Source organism: Sinocyclocheilus grahami, unplaced genomic scaffold (genome assembly GCF_001515645.1).
Source record: "Sinocyclocheilus grahami isolate Dianchi unplaced genomic scaffold, SAMN03320097.WGS_v1.1 scaffold16.1, whole genome shotgun sequence".
Classification (NCBI taxonomy): domain Eukaryota; kingdom Metazoa; phylum Chordata; class Actinopteri; order Cypriniformes; family Cyprinidae; genus Sinocyclocheilus; species Sinocyclocheilus grahami.
In genome coordinates this window covers 4689398-4712970 of record NW_015505195.1, presented here as the reverse complement: position 1 = coordinate 4712970, position 23573 = coordinate 4689398, and the positions used below count along the sequence as shown (strand labels likewise).

The 23573-nt window shown below is 36.5% G+C and overlaps 2 protein-coding genes across 2 annotated transcripts; one reads left to right on the top strand and one right to left on the bottom strand.

Annotated features, from left to right (window-relative positions):
• The first annotated feature begins 1336 nt into the window (after positions 1-1336).
• Positions 1337-19595, top strand: LOC107550087 (centrosomal protein of 104 kDa-like). Its single transcript, XM_016231317.1, has 16 exons — positions 1337-1354; positions 5230-5306; positions 5389-5569; positions 6103-6258; positions 7230-7442; positions 8536-8742; positions 9393-9599; positions 12919-13119; positions 13260-13352; positions 13595-13655; positions 14461-14536; positions 14852-14960; positions 15079-15217; positions 16000-16067; positions 18334-18424; positions 18772-19595. Exons 1-16 carry the CDS (start codon positions 1337-1339, stop codon positions 18936-18938), a joined length of 2064 nt encoding a protein of 687 aa, XP_016086803.1. The 3' UTR covers positions 18939-19595.
• A 2255-nt stretch (positions 19596-21850) lies between these two features.
• LOC107549282 (UDP-GlcNAc:betaGal beta-1,3-N-acetylglucosaminyltransferase 7-like) lies at positions 21851-23573 on the bottom strand. Its single transcript, XM_016230317.1, has one exon. It carries the CDS (start codon positions 23511-23513, stop codon positions 22281-22283), a length of 1233 nt encoding a protein of 410 aa, XP_016085803.1. The 5' UTR covers positions 23514-23573; the 3' UTR covers positions 21851-22280.

Here is a 23573-nt window from a genome sequence, read left to right as displayed (position 1 = left end):
AAATACATTTTAACAACTATATTTTAAGTACATCATACACCACCTACAATCTTTAGAATTACTTAAAAAACCCCACAACTGATTCAAATGTATATTTATTGAACCATTGTACTTATTAAATTCAAAAAGGTCCAAAGGTCTGAGACCAATAGTGTAATGCTTCCATTTAGCAATTCTTTCTAATTTAATAATAATAATAATCATCATTTTTCAGCATAAAAAACATTAGTTAATTATAGGCCTATTATCAGCATAAAAATCACATTAAAAACTATTAAAACATTCTCAAATAATAATAATAAAACATTTTATATTTCAAGTACATAATACACCACCTACAATCTTTAGAATTACTTTTAAAAATCACAACTATTATAACTGATATTTAATCACTGTACTTAAGTTATAATGCTCTAAAAGTCTGACAGAAATAAAGAAATGCTTCCATTAGAGAAATGCTTCTCTAATTTAATTCAATTTTTTAAATTATAAATGATTTTTTATTTATAAATTGTATTTAATTAAAAAAATTACATTACAAAAAACAGATTTAAATATTTCCACATAATAATAATATTTTATTGAAATACATAGTATACCACCTACAATAATTAGAATATAGTCAAGTCAAGTCACCTTTATTTATATAGCGCTTTTAACAATACAGATTGTGTCAAAGCAACTGAACAGCATTAATTAGGAAAATAGTGTCAATAATGCAAAATCACAATAGTAAACATTAATTTTTCAGTTAAAGACAGTTCGTCATTGAATTCAGTGATGTCAACATCCAGCTCAGTTCAGTTTAAATATAGTACTATTATAGTACTATATTATTATTATTATAGTACTATTATTAAATATAGTACTACTAATAAAAATAAATTGGGAGTACATAATACATCAACACCACTCTTCGGAATTACTTAAAAAAGTAATGAAAGTTTGTATTCATTGAACCATTGCACATATTCAATTCAAATCCAGTATAAATCCAGGTGGATTTCACTATTAGATTGTCATGAAACACACCTTCAGGGCAGACAGGTTATGAACCTCACTGCTCAGCTCCTCTATCGCGTTTTCTGATGCAATGATGGTGCTGAGGAGCTCCAGGTTGGAGCACCATAAGTCATCTGGGAGCCTCGAGAGTGCATTTTTGGACACGTTGATGCTGGCGAGCTTCACACACTTGCTCAGACCATCCGGCAGAGCAGTGATGCTGTTGCAGCTGACATTTAAAGTGTTGAGTTCGCTCAGTGCACAGATCTCCTCGGGCAAAGTCTGCAGCTCGTTGACAGACAAATCCAGGACTTTGATCGCTTTCAGACCGCCAATGCTTTTTGGGACTGCAGTGAGCTTGTTCCTGCAGAGGATCAGACTCTGTAGATGAGACAGATGTCCGATGTTCTCGTGGATCTCATGTAAACTGGGACATTGACTGATCTCCAGGTAGTTTAGGAGCGAAAGGGAATAAAGTCGCGCGTGAAGTCCGCCGCTGCTCTGGATCTTTTTGTCAACTGCTGAACCCTGAAGCACCAGCTCACGCCTATTCTCCTTTTCTGCCTTTTCAATTTCTGGCCAAATATCCAGCGAGCTGTTTTCTTCAGCCATACTGTCCAACGTAACCCGGAACCTGGACGCAACCCGGAAGAGTTTAATACGACGCCAGTTTTTTCATCCATTTGCAATTAAAATGTAATTAACTTAATAAGCATTGGATTTGGAATTTAGAATTTTCATAATACATATTTTAATAGTAATATTTTACACACTGTCTTAGGGTAACTCTCCCATCTCTAACCAGAGCTATTATAAAGGACTACAAGAACCAGCATCCCCTTTTCTTCGACAGAGTCTGGACATTTGATTCACTTCTTATTCTTCTTCTTTTCTTTTTAATGGCGGTTGGCAAACCCACTTAAAAGGTGCATTTCCGCCACCTACTGGACTGGAGTGTGGAGCATGACGTATATTGGTGACAGCATATTAAAAAAAAAAAAAAAAACCTAATTAAAAAAAAAATCAAATACCCTTTAGTTTGACCAAAGGAGTATTACACAAGGATACAATTATTTTATATACTTCATTATGTGATCTTCAAATTCTATTTATTAAACCTATTGCTTTCAAATAATTAATAATTGCATTATAGACTTTATACTGTGCTGAAGTATACTCAAGCACTTCATACATGAAGCATACTCAAGTATTGTCTTAATTGTAATTCTTTCAATATTCAACAAACTTAATTCTTCTATTAATCGCATTCTTTTTCTTTCATATGCTTCACAATGTAATAGGATATGTTCCACAGTCTCTGGTATACCACAGTTATTGCAATTACCTGATTCATGTTTACCAATAATAAATAAGGATTGATTAAGAGCTGTGTGACCAATACGGAGTCTAGATATTATTGTGTCCTCCTTCCTACTTCCAAAGTTTTTCCTTCCATTTCCAACTTGTTTTTGAATGTTGTATAGATGCCGACCCTTTATGTCCCTATCCCACATCTTTTGCCATTTCCTAATCATAGCCCCTCTGATTATTCCTTTCATTTCTGCTTTACTAAGTGATATATTTATATCTATATCGGTTTGTTTTAATGCCTTCTTGGCCATTTGATCAGCTTCCTCATTTCCCTCTATCCCAACATGTGCCGGTACCCATAAAAATGAAATACTTAATCTATATTGGTGAATTTTGAACATGCTTTGTAGGATATCATATATATATATATAATAAACTATTAAGAAATGTATGAATAAAGTAGAAAAAAGAATATAGAATTTAGTAGGGGAAATATAAATATAAAATGTTATATAAAGGTAGTATATAAATAATAAAATAATAATAATAAAGACTAAAAACATTTTTATATCGTCTAGAACACTGCATGTGAGACACGTACTTCAACTAGGGTAGACTTTAGTGAACAAAAGTACTGTACGTTACATAGAAGTGAACAAGAGTCGGTACACGGAAGTGAAATGATTCGTTCACCTAAAAGATTCCTTCAAAAACACCGGGATTCTTTCAAGAACGAACGAAAATTTCGCGCATGCGCACACGTTTCAGTTGTCAAACGGTGGTTATGGAGATAAACGTAGGCAACTGCTGTACTTGGGTAAACGACTTATTTATCGAGATTTTATCTGCCAAATAGTGAATATTAGTACTACTCTAAGAATTAGTGTTTCTGAGCTTTATCTGTTTAACGTGTGGTTTGTGATTAAGCTCCTTATCGCTGTTTGAGATGAGTTGTAACCGTAATAATGTTACTGTTTAGTTAACGTTAGCCAGATTACACGCTAACGCTAAATTCTTTACACAACAATCCTAATTATTAACTAAAGTTCTTCATAATAAGCAGCAAACCTCTGAATACATATGCAATATTTAAGTGTAGACTTCACTGAAATTACAGTGTTACAACAAGTAGCTGCCAATGTGGTAATTTAATGGAGTAAAATAGATATACCTTGCATAGATATACATCTAAGGATACATCATAAGCGACATATTACTCTCATGTAAAGGAATGTTGCCAAATTACAGGTTCTTTCTATATGTTTTATGTTTGAGTGCTGGTGCTTTGTGAAATTAAACATCATGTATTGTTCATATCCTCCAGCATTGTAGTCTCATCTCCCAGGAAACAGTCCTCCATAAAATGTGCTGCACACATCTGAATATTTGGGTTGAAGTATTGTGGAACAGTGTTGTAAATACAACTTATCCACTGATTTCTAGTCGTGTCCTCTTTTGGAAGGCCAAACAAAGTAGTTTCGCTTTCACAATGAAACACAGCGTCACACACGGCGGGCTAGAGTGAGTGGCGGTTGCCTAGAGTGAGCGGAGGCCGGCGGCTGGAGTGAGCAGCGGTGGGCAGTCTTGCGGCAACCACATGTGACGACCCCGGGCTGGACTCCGCTTCGTCCCCGGTGAAAGCCGATCCGGCGATCCACAGCACGAAGTTTATGTATTTCCTCAGCGACCAGCACGGATCAGCTCTAGGCATGAGGAAGCGGATATCGTCCTCTTTTGGAAGGCCAAACAAAGTAGTTTGTTTTCACAACGAAACACACAGCGCCTTCACGACATGGCGGCGGCGGCAACAACAATACTACAGCGAGAATAAAAGTTCCGCCTTCTTTCTTTGCGTGAAAAAATATATTTTTTACAGATATTCTTTATGCACCAAGAGCTTGTAACACTCCAAAGAGAAAGGAAAAATTGTAATCGCATCATATGACCCCTTTAAGCATGTTTCTGTATCAGATTTAGATCAAAGCAGAGAGCTTGATGTATCAGCCGGGAATGTTCAGCTTCAACTACAATGATTTTAAGAGACTTTTTTTCCTCATAAAATTCACAGACAAACAAATTTAACATGCATGATTTTGTCTGTTTTCTTAACTGTGGCTTGTTCAGTTCACCAGAGACAATAGCAAATGTTGGGAATGATTCCTTAATGTTTGGCTGAGCGATTGGACCAGTGTGGTTCATTCAGAACTGAATCGAGAATTCTTTTGGAATTGTAGATCTGCTCCCAAATTTGAATTGATGCTAAAAATAGGATGTTGAATTTAATTTGTGGAAGCAGAATTTAAATGGAATGCTATTTTTTTTTACATTTAAATTAATGTTTGACCCAAATAATTTACCTGATGTACCCCTTGGTTTTTTAAGGAGTGTTAATTTTCTGAAAAGATTATACTTTTTTGTTGATGTATGGCAACATTAAAATATGTTTTGTTAGTGGTGTTTATTATTATTTTGATAGTGTTCTTTTTTTTTTTTTTTTTTTATTATTATTTTTTTTTATATATTTCTTTCTTTCTGTGATTGCAAAGCTGAACTTTTAGCAGTCATTACTCCAGTCTTCAGTGTCACATGACCCTTCAGAGATAATTAAATAATTATTATGCAGATTTTGTGCTCAAGAAACATTTCATATTATTATCAATGTCAAAAACTAATTTTTGTGGAAACCATTATACATTTTTTTCAGGGATCTTTGATGAATAGAGCGTTCAGATAAAAAGCACTTGTTTGAAATTGTTTGTAACGATACAAAGGTTTTTATTGCCACTTTTAATAAATGTAATACATTCTTTCAGAATAAAAGCATTCATTACTTTCAAAACTGACCCCAGTTTGAAATATTGAACGATAGTGTATTTTTTTTAATAACATTTTGCTAATCTATTGTTTATGTCCCAGCTAAGCAAAGATCAGCTGATTGATCAATATTTAAACAACAGCCTATACAGCTCAGCTTTGGATGGCACATACACTGGGTAAAAAGTTATATTGCATTACATAAAATTTGTGCACACAGTCTTCTGTCTTTCTCTTTTGTTTACTCTTGTTATCTTTCAGGCTCTCAAGTTATAAATGTGACTCTAATTCGCCGCTCGATGACTTGGCGTTTGACATGTATCAGGACCCCGAGGTGGCCCATATCATTCGACTGCTGGACCAGAAAAAACAGGACATGGTTCGGGAGGAAAGATTTGAATTGGCCAAAAAACTCAAACAAGCTATCGCAGACCTGCAAAAGGTTATTAAGTTGTCCGTCTTTGTCTGACACATCTTTGTTTGCACATGTAGTTTAATAATAATGTTACACACTGGAGATGTGAACCTGGAATTGAGAGGGTTGAAATGCATCCAGGTGTATTCCAATAGAGCTGTGGCATTCCATTAGGTACCTGTTAAAAATAGCCTGACAGTGATTACTAAGCAAATTACAAGTGTCTTCTTTTTTTTTTTTTAACCTCAGATAAGTGTTTAACAACCTCTCATCCCCCCCCCCCCCCCCGGGACAATCTCTTCTTTTTTGTGGTTGGGGGCGGCTGAGAGTAACGCAATTTCAATTCTCTGTGTGTATGTGCTGTACATGTGGAAGAATTGACAATAAAGCAGACTTGAACTTGAACTTGAACTTGAACCTGTAGCTGGTGTGTGGTGAGTGCACTGGCGCCTCTGTCCTGTGGCTGCCGTTGCATCATCCAAGTGGATGCTGCACACTGGTGGTGGTTGAGGAGAGACCCCCCCCCCCCCCCCCCCCGTATTTTCTCTTTTTCATTTTAGGTGGGCGAGCGTTTGGGCCGGTATGATGTGGAGAAACACAGTGCCATAGAACGAGAGGACTATGACACAGCTAAGCAGAAAAAGGAACAATTGGAAGCTTACAGGCTCACAGTCTACCAGCAGCTGGAGCTCCATGACCTGCTGGACATCAGTCAGGTAAACATCCAACCATCCATCCACATATACACTACTGTTCAAAATTTTAGGGTCAATAAGATTTTTAAAATAAAATGTATACTTTTATTCATCAAGGATGCATTAAATTGACCAAAAGTGCCAGTAAAGGCATTTGCAACGTTATAAAAAATCATTTGAACTTTCTATTAATCAAAGAATCCTTTAAAAAAAATCATGGATTTCCACAAAAATGTTAAGGAGCAACTTTTTTCAACAGTTGTATAAATGTTTCTTTAGCACAAAATCAGCATATTAGAATGATTTCTGAAGGATCATGTCACCACCACAGAATTACATTACATTTTAAAATTATATTAAAATAGTAAACAGTTATTATAAATTGTAATAATATTTTACAATATTTTAACAAATGTTGCCATGATGAGACTTCTTATATATATAAAAAATAAAAAAAATCCAACAGAGGTGTCCATCCATCCATTGCACTTCTCAGAACGTCAGTTAATGACATCCATCCGTCCATCCATATTCCTGTGTGTCTCTCTTAATTTGTTCTCCTGCAATGAATGCATGAATAAAGCATCTCTTGTGTTTTGAGGGCCTCTAGCTCCAGTGAGATTAGTACTCTGATATGGCAGTTTCCCAGCTGAATAATGATTGTGTTGGTTCTCCTGAGATCGGGTGCTTGCTTGCTTACTTGTCTGAGGCCACGAGACACATTTATACAGCAGACAATAAATTACTTGGACAGTCATAGTGCACTCTGTTTGTTTATGGCAAGCACTTGTGTTCTGCCTGTGTTCTGACAAACCTTTATCTGTAGCGTGTAATTATTTTTTTCATACAATCAGTGTCTGAAAAATAATAGGTTAAAGTTCTCAACATTTATTAGCCTTTTAATAAATTCAGACTTATTTTTTTATTTTATTTTGATAAATAGCTTTTATGAACTTTGATTAAAATGTAAATACATTTATAAAAATGTTCAGATCCACAGAATTTCCGAGGTTTCCAACTCTGAATTTCCCTCTCCACGTGTTGGTACACAGAAACACGCGCCTCATCCAGCAGACTCACCCAGGAAGAGAAGACAGAGGCAACATGTGAAGGAGACAGAGGAGCAGGACACTTCAAAAGCAGCTAGCCCCAAACATACAGTCGCTCCAACACCCTTCACTCCTCCTCACTTCCCCAAGATCGATGTAAGTATTGATGTACACAGAATAAACAACCATATAAGAAAAAGAAAGTATGATGTTATTGTTCTAATGTGTTACTTGTGTCCACTTTTTTTCTCGTTCATTAATATATCTTATCACATATGCTAATTTTAAGGGTGCTTTTTGCTGTAATCCTCAGTCAGAGTTATCTGCCTTGAAACGCGGCTTCTGTTCCTTTCCACCAATGTAGCTCTATCTTCACTGACACGAGGCTCTTTGTAGATTTATTATCTAAACGTGTGTGGCTTAACATGCATGTCAGGGATTTGCATTAGCTAGAGAGTTTTACATTTCAAGATTTAATTAAAGGGTTTAATGGTGAAGTGTGTAATTTTTGTGCTACTAACGTAGTACTGCCATAAACCATGCCAGAGGTCGAAATGTTTACACACTTCTGGAAAATATTTTAATAAAGAAAAATGACATGCATCCTCTTTAAATCTACAGCTGTCTTTGCAAACCTCTTCATTCAGCCTGAATTAGCCTTTTCTGAATTTAAGCACTCTCTTACATATGTACATTACCATTGAAAAGTTTGGGATCAATATATATATATATATATAAGAAAAATGGCAGTAAAGACATTTATAATGTTACAAAAGATGTAAGAAAATGTTACCTTTTCAAATAAATGCTTTTGTTTTGAACTTTCTATGCATCTAAGAATTCTAAAAAATTGAAATGGTTTCAACTGTAGTGTGTATATTTAAGAATAAAATTATCAGGGGGTTATGTAACTATGTCAGATGACTTAGTCAGACTTTTCTTAGTGCACCTTTTTCTGCAGGTCATTCTGTTAATCAGCTTTGAAATGACATGTAAGATGAGAACAGTTAGTGATTGAAAATTATAGGATGGCAGGTGGATCTGTCTTTCCAGTGTAAAATAAACTGTACAGTATTTCAATTTCTGCATATGACAGAAAGTACGAAAATAATGTTAAAGTATTAGTTATTTTATGCATTTAATTCTGTTTTTAACACTGAGACAATTATTCCTGCTAGGAATGTTTTGTATATCTGATTGCATTTTAACTGTTTGGATTCATGGAATCATCATGTGTGTATTTTCACAGATCAGTTCCCTTCCTTATGACGAGAGGCCTTTACCTGCTCTTAGGAAGAGGTCGAGTGATCAGCCAGTCAGTGAGCTCGATGAGATGCCCCCTCTGACAGACACAGCCACCCCATGTAGCTCTGGGGCCGCAGGACAACCAGAACCGCTCACAGAGAAAGCTCAGAGAGAGGCCAGTCTGCCCATCGACATCTGTGGAGACAGTCTGGTGAGACACTCAACATTTACAGCCTCTAGTTAATCGATTTTAGTATTTACAAAACTGGTATAAATGATTTGTTTGCAAATAATACTGATCTGATTCTCAAGTTTGCAATAATCATATTGGTTTGGAGTAACACTTTACATGTATTTTGAAAGATGAAGCTCGCGATTATGGTAAGGGGCGTTACATTTCCGACGCGTGCTTGTGGTGTTCGGCCAATCACAATGCACTGGGTCAGCTGGCCAATCAGAGAAGACTGCGCTTGTCGGAAGGAGGGACTATGTAGAAAACGAAGCGTTTGAGAGAGGCGGGGCATAGAGGACCTACAATAATGTACAGTATTTGAAAAATTATGTGTTTTTTGAACATTAAAGCATGTCAACATATTCTGATACACCAAATACACAAAATAATGATCTTTAAAAAAGCATCATATGACCCCTTTAAGTTAATTATGGCAGAATTTCAGTTTTTGGGAGAATTATCCTTTTAAGTATTTAACACTTTGCTGTTATATCCATATATAACTGTTGTTTACTGTCTCACAGCACTGGGCAAAATCTATGTGTTAAATGGTAAGCTGGTGTATTTTGTTAGTATGCTGTTTCTGGAATGTAATCTTCACTTTCTCTTTCTCTGTCTGTCTCTCAAAGGTGGCAGGGGCCTATTCCAAGAAATGGTCCCACAGGGAGGATGCTTTGCTGACAGTCTACAAGAAACTGTTGGAGGTTCCACCTGGAACCCCAAAAGCAGAACTGCGGAGCATGACTAGAGCAGCTGTGTTCCTCTGCAAGAAAGCTCTCACAGATAAAGTGTCATCTGTACGAGAACTCCCTCTCTATCTTTATTTTGCCCAGTTTTTTCTCTGATTTTATCACTCCCCTTCTTTTGTTTCTCGGCCTCTCCTACTCTTTCTTTCTCGCACCCTCTCTTTCTAATTTCTCTCATGTTCCCTTCTTTTCATTTTCGTTTCAGGCTAAAGACAGAATGGCACCATCAGCACGACAGATAGTTGTGACTGTTTAGCAGGTGTCATGTTCTGTCTAGTATTGTGGATTATCTGTAGAAGTGATACAGCAACAAATGTAGTGGAAAGCGTGGCTTATCTCTCCCATGTGTGAACTTAGCCAGGTTTTCTACTAACAGTGGGTATGAGGGGGAGAAGACTGACCAACTGTAGAAAATACAGGAGATTTGGATAAATCGTAATGCTCAGTATGGTGGCTGATGACTGGGAGTGCATCATATATACTGGTGACCTTGTGAAGTGAACTTAACGTGAACTGGAATTGTCAAATATTTGTGGCTTTCTGTTAGCACGAGTAGAGATCTTGTCTTTTACTGTAACCCTGCTATGAGATATCCTCATTTAAATCTGCCAGGTTTTGTCTGAACAATTTCATAAACAGGTCTGGGCACAAAACACTTTAAAAAGACTCATAAAGAGAGGTTTGTGGCTTCTCATCCATATCTATTAGCTCTGTGGCCTTCTTAATTCGATTGTACTCCTTAAAGTTAACAAAACGGTCTTTTAGCAGGTAGAGCTTCTAATATAAAATTTAATTTGTGGAAAAAGGATTAAAAAAAATATTCAATGGCATATCTGAAATTTTTATCCAATAAAATGTTCTCTAGAATGGGAAAAAAGTCCCCTATTGCTAATTAAATTTTATTGGCCAAAATAACACAAATGTAACCTTTCTGTTGGGATCTGAAGGTTAATCACAGCTATCATTAGGATTCTTGAGGGCTTCATTAGACTGAAACAAAGTGGCCTTTGTATGACAGAGAGGGTGTAGTCAACCCTGTTACCATTAGTTTCTTAAAAGGGCTGTTCTGACAGCCAGTTACATATCCATGGCATAGTTTATGAAAGTCATCCAAGCACTGTCTCATTCTCTCTCTCTGTCCCAGCAGTTAGTTGTACAAAGTGGTTAAGCTGTTAAAATTGCAGTTCCTTAGGGTCTTATTTTCATCAGGGTCTTAGACAGTTTTCTCTTTTTGTTTTGTTTTTTCTTTTGGGACCTGTGCAGTTTGAAGTATGTTTGCAGTGCAAACTTGTGGCACTACTACAACAGAGACTGTGAAATTTCACAAGGAACTGCAAAGTGGACTGTGAGGTTTCTGTCTGTGTTCAAGTTGGGCTTCTGGTTTTGCTTGTTATCTTGGAAGGTTTATGTCACCACACCTAGGTGGCCTGAAGCCTCATTTTCCTCCACATGGTTTAGTTAGGTGGGTAATGGTATCAAATCAGTTATAATGCAATGTTAGAGAGTTTTTAAAATATACTGTATATATATATATATATATATATTTTTTTTTTAGTATATTTTATATATTTTTATATATTGGATTTAATTGTTAATGTTGAATTGTGCATGCTCATTTCCCCTTTTTACACTAGTTAAAAAATCCTAAATGCAAAAAATGTTAAAACATCTCAAAATAAATATCCACTTTTTATACTGCACATTTATGTTTTTGTATGGCCTAAATTCACTTGTGGATAGGGATGTAACGTATGAAAATTTCTTATCACGATTATAGTGACCAAAATGATCACGGTTATCAGTATTATCACGGTTTTGTTAAAATGTGCTGGAGATGTTCAAAAAGTACCAACACATAAATCACTTCACCAAGTTTTATATTTAAAAATCAACAAACATCAAATAAAATTACTTTTTGTTTGCATAATCACTAAAACAATAACATTACCAATGATGTTCGGATTTTAAATGACAACTTGACTGACAACAGTTTAATAGCATGATCAAATATCTAATGTAAATGTTCAAATAAAGCTTTGAAAAAGTTTCATAAAAAGGTAAACCTCACATTTCAGCCTTTAAATAAAGAAAAGAGTTAACCTTCAGAGGTACATTCATATAATTCATTAATTCATATATTCATTTGTATAATTCCCTTAGCACTCTTTTAAAACCACCCAGCTTTTCTGTTCTGTTTTCACTCAAAACGAAACTACTCTGCTGCTGTGCGCACGTGAGACTGTTACTTAAAACTGTGCTTTATGCTGGACAGTATTTATTTATCGTGAGTTGTTCGCAGTAATCTAATATGGTTTTAATGATAATTAAAAGATGAAACGGTAATACTAACCGTTGGGAATTTTATCATGATTTATCATCAAACCGGTAATCGGTACATCCCTACTTGTGGAATATGAAATGTTTGATTTTAGTTTTTAGTGTTTAGTGCTAAATTAGCAAAATAGGGCTGCATTTTAATATTGGCCATTTATTGTTATTGGCCATAACAATAAATAATTATCAGCTTGTCTGTATCAGCCAGAATTTTCATATCGTTGGATCCCTATAATGGGATTTATGGACTGGATACTAAAGGGGTTAGTTAACCGAAAAATTTGTATTATCTCATCATTTATACACCCTCATGTTGTTTAAAACCTGTATGACATTCTTTCTTTCATGAGTCTTATGGGAAAAAAAAAAACCTTTTTGGAGCTTGACAGATGCAGGCCATTGTATGCTTATGTTGTATAGATTAAAGCAGTCTGGACTTAGTCATACAGGTTTGGAACAACTTGAAGAACAGTAACAGTACAGTATTTTGTAAACTATTTCTTTAAGAGATATTTTTGCAATTATCACCAATGAATCAGCTCTTGACTCAGCAAATGTCCTTTTAAATATTTATTGGGTCTTTCTGTTAGTTTGGTCTTTTTCATTGGTGATCTCCCACGAAATGGTTGCTGTAGGTTACTTGCAGGGATGGCTGCTAAATGCCTCCTGCCTGCTGGTTTCCTGGGAGATGAGATGGGCTTCAGGGCACAGCAGAGAGGCGATTGGGTTTCCTGTAATTAAAATGAGAGATCCAGAGCCTAGGGGCAGATGAATGGGATCTGTGTATGGAGAACGGGAGAGAGAAAGTGAGGGAGAAATATTTGGAATATAATGCAAATGTTTTACAGAATGTAAAAATATATGTTTGTTTAGTTATTATCAGTGTTCAAAACAGTGCTGCTTAATATTTTGGTGGAAACCATGAAACATTTTTTCAGGATTCTTAGATCTTACTAGATAAATCTTACTGGCCCCAAAAGCTTTAACAGTAGTGCATCTATTCTAAAATCACTTGATTATATTTAAATGAATTAATAATTATAAATATATTTGTGTGTGATGTATGTTGTGTTAGTTTCTGGCAGGTGGATTGGAGCACAGCGCTGCCTCAGTGCGGGAACTCTCTGTGAGAGTTGTCCAGGCTATGCACCGTCTTCATGGAAAAGCAGTTCTGAATTATCTGCCACCTGATGACACCAGCACACGTAAAAATGTCCTCTACAAGAACCTTTTTGACTCACTTGCCATGTTAGATGGAAACACCATCAATACACAGGTAAAACCGGTCTGGAGAGCATCGCTAGCCTTAAGTTTCATGATTAAAACACTTGGAATGTTTGTGTGTGGGCTTTTTTGAGAATGTGGGGATACTGCATTCAGTTTAAAGAGTCTCTCTCTCTCACTATTTTACTCCAGAAGCCACAAAAAGGGGCAGAAAAAGATGGTGAGAAAGAAAAAGAGGAAATCAGGAGCTTACAAGAGCAGCTTGCAGTGCTGAAGGAGATCAGTGTAGGTTGAATGGTCACAGGTGGCCTAATCTATCCTTTCTATTTAGTTTTTAATGCTCTCACACAAAATGGCTTTCTTCACACCTGGCATTAACATTTTCATATCGGGAAGTTCTTTAGCTAGATTGCACCTGGGCTGAATGACTGCAGAGTGAATCTCTGTCAGCACGTTGAGCCCTTTTGGTCATCAAATGTACAAATAGATGAATTCATAAATGCATTAAAGATGTGAATGTGTTTTAGGTGAAAGGGAAAGAAAATACCAAAGTACCTGAGAAAAAAGCTGAGAAGGCAACCAAATCAGGTGTGTAAAGTGGTGTCTTTTGTGAACTATCTCAGTAAAGATCAATTAAAAAATGTCCTTGCAGCAAACACTGCAAATCATGCACAAGCTAGTCTTTCGGCCTGCCAACGTTTGTTCTTCATGTTTTTGTTTTAAGGCTTAACTTGTCACCATGTTAAATTATCGAGTTGAAAGAATATAAAGGATAAAAAATATATGTAAGGGCTTCCAATCAAAATGTCTGATGGGACATTTTTTCAACTAAACCTGCCACAGTCACATATCTTTGTATCTGTCTTTTAATAATAATAGTAGTAATAATAATTCATTACATTTATATAGCGCTTTTCTAGACACTCAAAGCACTTTAAATTGTCAGGGGGTATCTCCTCATCCACCACCAGCTTTTAGCTTGGATGTCTGTATGCCCTTCTTTGTATTCGCTTATGTTACTTTAGTCAAATGATAAAAACAGTGAGAATTAGACCATTATTCTTTCTTTATTCTCTCTAAAGCATGCATTGCTATGCACTGCCTCAAATTACCATCCAATTTGCCTGTAACTCAACAAACTTCCCTGCTTGTGCAGCCTACACATCAATATTAACCCTCAATTTCGGTTTGGTAACCGAGATGGGCCCATTTAATAGCTTGAAAATATATATTTAATATTGAAATCCCTTAAAATTAAAACTGAAAAAGCTAATTCAAAATATGAATAAATACTATAATATTATATTATATAAATAAACAACACTGGTACATCAGTCTAAATTCAGTCTGAGCAGTATGTGAGAGTTCAATATGTTTCTCTTGGTTTCCGCAGGTTTTAAGAAGGTAAACCAGTCTGTACCTGCTGATGTGGAAGGCAGCGAACCATCTGTAGCTAACTTCTTAGACAAGTAAGCACTTCTTCTTGTCACTTCTTCATTGATTCTCTCAACTGAGGGGTTAGTAATTCTCCCAGTCAGTGGAATGTCAATTTGTGGAGAGTTTCTGGTTCAGTGCTACTCTGCAAAGTCAAGTTTATCTGTGTAGCTGTTATAAACCAAATAATAGAATCTCACCAAGACATCTGAAAAGTGATAGCATAATAAGCAGTGCTAATGGGCTCTTGTTTAATCAATTTCTCTTTGTACTGCTGGGAAAAATCTTAATAACATGTTGAGTGAGAAATTAAAGATCAAATCAGATGATGCTGGTGCTGTTTTGTATAGTCTGTGTATTTTCTGTGGAGAGAGAGATGAATCATTCACTGAGGACGGACTCGACCTGCACTACTGGAAACACTGCCCGATGCTGCAGCGCTGCCTTCAGTGCAGACAGGTACACACACACACACACACACACATGCGCGCCGTCATATTTCAAAATATTTCATATTGGTTAAACTACTTCTCAATTTGCAAAGTGTGTTAATGTAGTATGTTTGTGTGTTTGTTAGGTGGTGGAGATTGCAAGCCTGACAGAGCACTTGCTGACTGAATGTGAGCGGAGGGCAGATTTCACCCAGTGTCCTCTCTGCTCCGAAGCTCTCACCCGAGATAAGCTAACTGAACATGCTCAAAGCGCTGCATGCAATCGTGAGTCTTTGTGTGGTTGCAGTGTTTTTGTTTCATGCTCATCCAGAAAGCACACTCAGTGCTGTTACAAATGTGATACCAGGGTACAAAATTAACATTTGGCAGGTGAATTGAGGTAATAGCATTTTTTTCTTATTGGCCATGAAATTCTAATTTAGAATATTTTTATATGAAACATACTCTACAGGGATTTTGTCCTTACAACAGTATTATTTTTTATCTGTTGATTTTCTTGCACATTTGTGATGAACAGTGCTGCTTATTGAGTCATTTGCCACATCAGATACTAATTGTCTCCTCTCTGTAAAGCACAGACAATTTTGTATTTTCCTCCTACTTCCATTTTAGACAGGTTAATGAGAAGAATATTTTACGTCACCACATAGATTTCTTAAGAAAACAACAACAACATTCCACTCCGATAATAGGCAAAAGAAGATTAAAAAATTTGAATTATCTTTCAGTTCCCAAATACTATCACAGACGAGTAACTGCACCTTTTTACACGCTTTAACTTGTATTTGGTGCTTGGCATGTGTTAATTTTGGTCCCTTTGTGTCGCACTCTTATTATACATAAAAATCCGAGAAGACAGCCACTCTGTCATCAGACCTGTTCATCCATATGAAGTTTACACGTTCACATGACAGTGTCACTAGAAATAACCTTTCACAACTGCAGATTTATTTCTGATCAGTGTTGTGTTGTTTCTGTAAGTGGTGAATTTTCTGCATTTATTTAGCTGTGTTTCCTGGTGATGGATTTATTCTCTTTTTTGTCAGCACCCGCTTCTGGAGAAAATTGTAACCACTGTCCTCTCTGCCATGAAAACTTCACCTCAGGGGAGGAGGTGAGATCACACACAAACACACCTACAAGGTGCCAGTCTACATCCTCAACTCATTTATTGTCATTAACAACAAAATAACAAACAAACCTGGTGCACAAATGCAATCTGCCACAACAGTAATGATTGAAATTAATTTAAAGGGTTAGTTCACCCAAAAATGAAAATTCTATCATTAATTTCTCACCCTCATGTCGTTCCAAACCCGTAAGACCTCCGTTCATCTTCGGAACACAACTTAAGAAGATATTTTTGATGGAATCTGACAGCTCTCTGACCCTCCCATCGACAGCAAGGGGACTTACACGATCAACGTCCAGAAAAGTAGCAAGGAGATCGGTAAAATAATCCATGAGACATTAGGGGTTCAACCATAATATTACGAAGCTACGAGAATACTTTTTGTGCACAAAAGAAAGAAAAAAAGACTTTCTTCAACAATTCGTCTCCTCCGAGTCACCCTTGCGCCATTTTGGAGAGTATCCACTGAACACAAACAGCATATGTTGTTCTGTGTCAGCCGCACCACACGGATGGTGTGTCGTGGTACGTTAATCGTGGTAGTACCCTTGCTGTCTATGGGAGGGTCAGACAACTCTCAGATTCCATCAAAAATATCTTAATTTGTGTTCCGAAGATGAACGGAGGTCTTGCGGGTTTGGAACGACATGAGGGTGAGTAATTAATGACAGAATTTTAATTTTTGGGTGAACTATCCCTTTAAATTAGTTATCCATCACAAAGAACTTGAAAAGTTCTTGGTGTATTTTATTTCTCTGTTGCATGTCATACAGATGAGCTCATGACTGTGACTGACAGTAGAGAGGTGTTCTCTCAAGAGTCATTTACCTCTCAGCTCTGAAAAGTCACATTAAGTACTGCCTCCAGCTGATAAACAATGTTTTACATATTCAGGGTTTGACGTGTCTTCTGTGTCAAGTTAATGACGTCATGTACCACAAAAACTCATATTGTTCAAATCGTAAACCTGTTTTTGTGAGGGTTACACTGTCCCTGAAATACAGTGTGAGCTTTTGTTTTCTACACAATCCTGTTAAGATAAAAAGAATGATGCATACCAATATGTGAAGAATTCACTTCTGACATTGAACAAATTATTACATAAAAAGAGATGCAGTTGTCAGTATCTTTAAAGATATCAATTTTCTTTGATTCATTTGAATGGACACAACTGATGTCGTCATTGCAGTATGCCAAAATAAATAGATAAATATTTAGTCTTTGTCACTCATAATTCATGGGTGTATTTTATTTCTCTGTTGCATGTCATACAGATGAGCTCATGACTGTGACTGACAGTAGAGAGGTGTTCTCTCAAGAGTCATTTACCTCTCAGCTCTGAAAAGTCACATTAAGTACTGCCTCCAGCTGATAAACAATGTTTTACATATTCAGGGTTTGACGTGTCTTCTGTGTCAAGTTAATGACGTCATGTACCACAAAAACTCATATTGTTCAAATCGTAAACCTGTTTTTGTGAGGGTTACACTGTCCCTGAAATACAGTGTGAGCTTTTGTTTTCTACACAATCCTGTTAAGATAAAAAGAATGATGCATACCAATATGTGAAGAATTCACTTCTGACATTGAACAAATTATTACATAAAAAGAGATGCAGTTGTCAGTATCTTTAAAGATATAAATTTTCTTTGATTCATTTGAATGGACACAACTGATGTCGTCATTGCAGTATGCCAAAATAAATAGATAAATATTTAGTCTTTGTCACTCATAATTCATCATTTCCTTTTATTTATAATTTTTTTATTTATTCATATTTTGAATTGGGTTTTATTTTTATATATTTTTGGATGTAATTTTAATTTTGGTTTAAGTTTTAGTAACTGTATGTGCTTTTGTAACATATATATATTTACAATTTTAATTTACAATAACAACACTGGTACAGGAAATGCATTTGTTTTTCTTGACTTGTAAGAGCTCTTTTGCTAGAAAGACATTGTTAGCACATACATCATTCAGTCTGAAATGACATAAACAGCAGAATATCAATAGATGTGATCTAAGGAGTTTCCAGTATTTAAGAGCTGATATTATTTCTGAGGTTTAAGAATATAAGAACACTGATATGATATAAAAACTGAAACCAACTCCATAGGTAGAGGTTATTAACATGAGCACCCATGATGATAAGTGAATGACTCCAGTATTAAAGTGAGTATTAAAGTCTCTCTCTCACACATGTTGCTTGTACAGCAGTGTAACAGTGCATGTCTTGTATGTGCAGGGCTGGAAGTCTCACCTCATGGGAATTGAGGGCTGTAAACAGAACTCACGGAGGAGAGCGGTACAGCAGAGTACTCTCACACACGTACAAGGTGATTATTCATCTCCTTTAGCCTCGATGAGACCTTTCCACCCCACACTGTCTCCTACAAGTCCCTGCTGCCCCATAAAGCCCCTATAGATCCCAAATGCCCAACAGCCTCCACAACATCCGCTCTGCCGTACAGGAGCCCATCTGCCTCACACAACCTCAATTCCACCTCAAAGAGTCCCACAATGCCCCATCCTCCCCACACACATTGACTCTGAATGGACTGTTCTTTATATTAATATTTTGAATATGTTTACTTTGGCTAAACTATGCAGCATCGCACAATGCATTTATCATTAACTCCTCAGGTGTTTGTGTGTTTGCATTTCTCTTATTCTTTGCCTTCAGGAAAGACAATCAGCACAGCTATAGCTAAGACAACAACGGTCATATCCGAGTCCAAGACTCGAGGGCTGGGCAGGGGCAGTCGCATCCCTGCTCCTGCTTCTAGGATCAACAGACGCAACAGAATTCCTCCAGGCAAGGCCTCTACCCACAGACTACAACAGGCATAGCACATGGGCTAAATGCTAACTCTAGTAGCTTTGCTGGAATAATCTCATGAGTGATTCATAGCGAAAAAACACAATCTACTTTATATCAAGTTATCAAATAATGCATTATTGCACTTATTGCTGTACTGATTTAGAAATATTCCTATAAGACACGGCATCATTATTCTAAGCACACATTATCATTGACACCTGATATAAAATTTACCCATAAATGAATGTAAATTATCTTAAATGTGTGTCGATGGCTTGTGAACAAAAATACTTGAGCAGGAAAACAGGCTTATGAGCAGATATGCAGTCTGTATTTTGCTCTGTTTACCAATTCAGGTGGATCACCTAGATCTATTTGAGAATTTTATTCTTGTATGTTGTTTTGTACTTTTGTTTGTTTAGTGTGTGTGTGTGTGTGTGTGTGTGTGTAGAGTATGTTAATATTTAGTGATTGTAGCACTTTGATATTTAAAGGTTTTTAAAGCATCATTAGCACCATAGCCAAAAGTGAAAAGTAGCCTTTGAAAAGAAAGTAAACAAATCTGTCCAAGAGATTTAAACTTCAGCCAGATTCTCATCGTGTCTGATTCCGATAATGCACTTCAATTTCCTGCAGCGCTCGCTTTTCAACATTTAGGTAACAAACTAACAAAAATGTTGTTTTTCTTGAAGAGGGCAAAGGCTAATTAAAGCTGCAGAACTGCCTTGGTGCTTCTCAGAGAATCGGGACTTGGAACAGAGATGTTGCCAATAAACGAGGTCACTGCTGGGAGAATAAAGAGCCATAAGGGATGATGATACTATTAAGACTCTTATTTAATATGTTTGGTCTTTGTATTTGCTTCAGTATTAGAGAAACTCTTGGCCCTGTTTGTTGGCGCCTAAACTTTTTTTTGTCTAGTGTGTGATGTGTTAAATCACAGGGTATGATCTGCATCAAACTATGCTGTTCTATTGATTATGTTATAAAAGTAATGATTTAGTCCAGTCATGCTTATAAAATCATTGAGACCAAAGATATAAAACATTATGATAGACATTCTGAGTGGAATAGGCTGATCCTGTGCCTGAAAATAGGCCATAATGTAACTTTTTAAATTATTTGCATAGAGTGATGATTAAACACAAGTATAAAGTCAGTTTCCCTATTGTGTGAGCCAGGGAAGGAATTTATAAAGGTACAACCCCAGTATGCTTTAACAGTATGTTAAACCGGAATAAAACAAACCAGTTTAAAACTGATTGTGATCTCAGCAGAGGCATTTCTTTTTAAGAATGTCTTCTGAAGTCATGGCTGACATTATGCATTGTCTGTAGCTCCTACAGCTCACCGCTGAGACATCCATTATATAACTGACATAAATCAACCCCTGCAGACAAGATTAACTTGTGTGGCTTTATAGAGATGGCTAATTTAAATATATCACTTATTTATTCAATAAGTCAAACTAATAAATTATTTCAGAGTGGAGAGTGCTGTAAAAACACTACATTTTTTTGCACAGATGACTGACACACATACCCAATAGTATTAATTTTTCAGTCAAAATTAAAAAAAAAATTGTATACTGATAATATATAGAGTATCATAGATTGTTTTTGTGGAGTAGAGCTTTTTTGTGTTTGCTTTAATTTGGATTTATTTTAGTTACAGTAGCAAAATTAAGAAGCACAGCAGAGTTTTGTCTATCATGGTAATCTGGAGGAGGTACCTGAAAATGCTGCACTAATGTGTATTGTCAGTTCTCAAGGACATGATTACAAGCTTCATTTGGGAACACAAAATTAATTTAAAGGCCACTTACAAAATACTTTATATGTGCAGTCTTAGTCTGGCCACTTTACATTTTTCACAGGCTTGTTTGCACTTGCAATGAGACAGTTTAAGACATTGCAAAACAAAAGTTTGAAGATTTATACTGATTGTAATTTGAATTGCGTCACCACACATTAATTATATGCCTCTCAACTCTATGTGCATTGATATCAGTGGAAGCTAAAATCTGTTTTGTAGCTTTATTTGTTTTAATAAATGTATTTGAATAAAAAAATTGTCACTTGCTTTTTTTTTTTGGATCTGTAAAAATACTCCATTTGACAAATGTTTGGTTGATGATGTTGAGTGTATGTCATGCCATGTTATTCACCCAAAAATGGAAATGATGCAGATCAATGTAATTTACTCACCCTCATGTCATTTCAAACTTGTATGACTTACTTTCTTCCACGGAACATTATAGAGAACATTTCAATTTAATTACATTAAATTATGTTGAATGGGGACTAAAGATGATGCCAAAAGCACCAAAGGAATGAATAACGACTTTCAGACTGTTGCTCGCACAAAGCCACTGTATGCTGCAGAATGACTTTAGAATATGTGGAATATAGCGCATAACACGCATTACATTTTTAGAATAGGCTAATCATACTTTTACGGAGCTTAAAAGCTACAATCTCCATTCTATGTAAGAGTCATTAGGAAATTTCTTCTAGTGAATTTCTTGTAGTATTTGGTGCATCATAATATGCATAAAAGTACATTTTATATGTTTCTTATTAGATTAGCTTATGTTTTTTTCTTTTGGTCAAAAGTCAAATTACAAAAGTGTTATTCTAAACCCCTTAAATTCTAAACATTGTGTGAATTATCTCCTTCTAAAATTGCAACGTCATGTTAACAGCTATTTAAAAAGTAAACCACACTAGTGTACATGAAGACAAGTATCAAATATGTAATTAAGGTAGATCTTTAGTGGGCAAACTTGCATGAGTTTTAAGTGTATAAAAGCAATTTATTAATGACATTATTTGTTGGCCAAAACAGGTGTTACATATTTGTGTCTTACCTTTTACATTAGCCTATTGATATTTGGTGAATTGTTTCGTGCTTGTAGACTACAAGCAACTACAAGTTGTAGTCATAAAATATTCCGCTATTGGGGCATGTTGTCACAAAGGTCCAGCTTATTATACAATATGCATCTTTTCCCATTTATTTATTCTTTTTTTCAGTGGGTTTCACCTTTTTAGCCAAGTCTTTTAAGGTATGTGTTTAGAATATAGGCCTACTTGCTCAATGGAGGAAACATTGCGTCAGCTAGCCCCGGTATGCTTATCTAAACAAAAATGGATCGATTTGGGTTGTATTTGTTCCCTGTATTATTAGACCATAACTGAAAGACTTGTAATGTATTAGCCTACATCTGACAGATGATAACACAAATATTCATCATCTTCATCCTTCCTTACAAAATTACAAAAACAAAAAAAAGAACATTGAATGAAAATAACAAAAACGCTTCATTTGGAAAAAGTATCTTCACAGTGTCTTTATAAATACGCATCTTTTCATATTACGACGTGTCTGGCACAGTTCAAGTCCTCGTTTTGAACAAGCGTCCACATTTGCAGCAGCTCCTGCGGACCGAGTTTGTGCACCACGATGAGGTTGCGGAAGAAGCACGGCTCCCGGTTCAGACGAGTCACTTTACGCTTAATGATCCCAAATGTCCTGAAGGCCAGGTGCAGTTCGGGGACGATCTTCAGCTTCTGAAGACACATGCCCAAAAACACATCATCAATGGGGTAAAGCTCCACGCTCTCAGAAACCGCAAAGAGCCTGTGGGCCACCTGAGAGGACATGAGAAATCCTCCCCCACCCAAATAAGGTGGATAGCGTTTATCATACAACTCTTTGGGAATGAAATATTTACTCTGGCGGTTTCTGATCGGTTTGGCTTCGAAAATGGTGTCTCCTACAATGAGGTTTTCCACTCTGTTCTCCTCCACCCGAAAGCCAATTAGTTCCACTAAGTTCTTGGTGTGAACAAAAACGTCATCGTCCCCTTTGAAGACGAAGGGAACTCCACTGCAGTAGATGCTGAACCATCTCAGAAAGTTCACCTCCTTCAAAGTGAGGTTGAAGAAAGTGTCAATAAAGTCCCACTGTAAGATGTCCCCGTAGGTTCGGTCTTCATATTGGACCAGGGCTTGTAAATTTCGTGTGTCTTTGCCAGTGGCTGGAGTGCCTAATAGAAAGAGTGTTTTGATTGTCAAGCCCTGGATTTCTTGCTCCTTTCCCCAGGTCTGCCTCACGGCTTCTCGCCGGTCATGTTCTTCAATAACCGACTTGACCACGACCAGAACATCCACGTCACCGCTACACTTCTCCGGGTGATTCAGCAACATTGGGAAGTATCTGCAATGTCTGTGCAGGACAAATTCGTGGAACCTTGGGTTCAAGCGACGAAACCAGGCTTGAGTCTTCATCGTGGAATTTTCCTGACATTTAATACTATTCACGTCCCATTTTGTTGGCATGGGCTTTCTTCCCACCGGCGCCAAGCCATTCCCGTTTGATTGGGATGAATTTTCAACGGCCTTTATGCTTTTACATGTGGGTCCACACCATTTGCGTTTCACGTCGACTTTGGTATCTTTAAAATTCGTGTCCACTGTAATTAACCTCTGAAGCATCAGGATAGTGGCAAAAACCAAAGTCAGGCTGACCGCAGTTCTTAAATTCTTTTTCTTTCGAAAGAAGAGTTCCATTACGCACGAGCTCCTCAGAGAGTAGTACATTGCGGATTTGTCATGAAAAGTCAGTCAGGTCCGCTGTAATTAATTTTCCAAGTGTTATGA

Excerpts from the sequence above, each read along its gene's own strand:
- LOC107549282 (XM_016230317.1), bottom strand. The coding sequence starts at position 23,513 with ATGTACTACTCTCTGAGGAGCTCGTGCGTAATGGAACTCTTCTTTCGA.
- LOC107550087 (XM_016231317.1), top strand. Across the intron at positions 15,218-15,999 it reads TCAAAGCGCTGCATGCAATC|CACCCGCTTCTGGAGAAAAT; the intron begins GTGAGTCTTTGT and ends CTTTTTTGTCAG. Across the intron at positions 16,068-18,333 it reads ACTTCACCTCAGGGGAGGAG|GGCTGGAAGTCTCACCTCAT; the intron begins GTGAGATCACAC and ends TTGTATGTGCAG.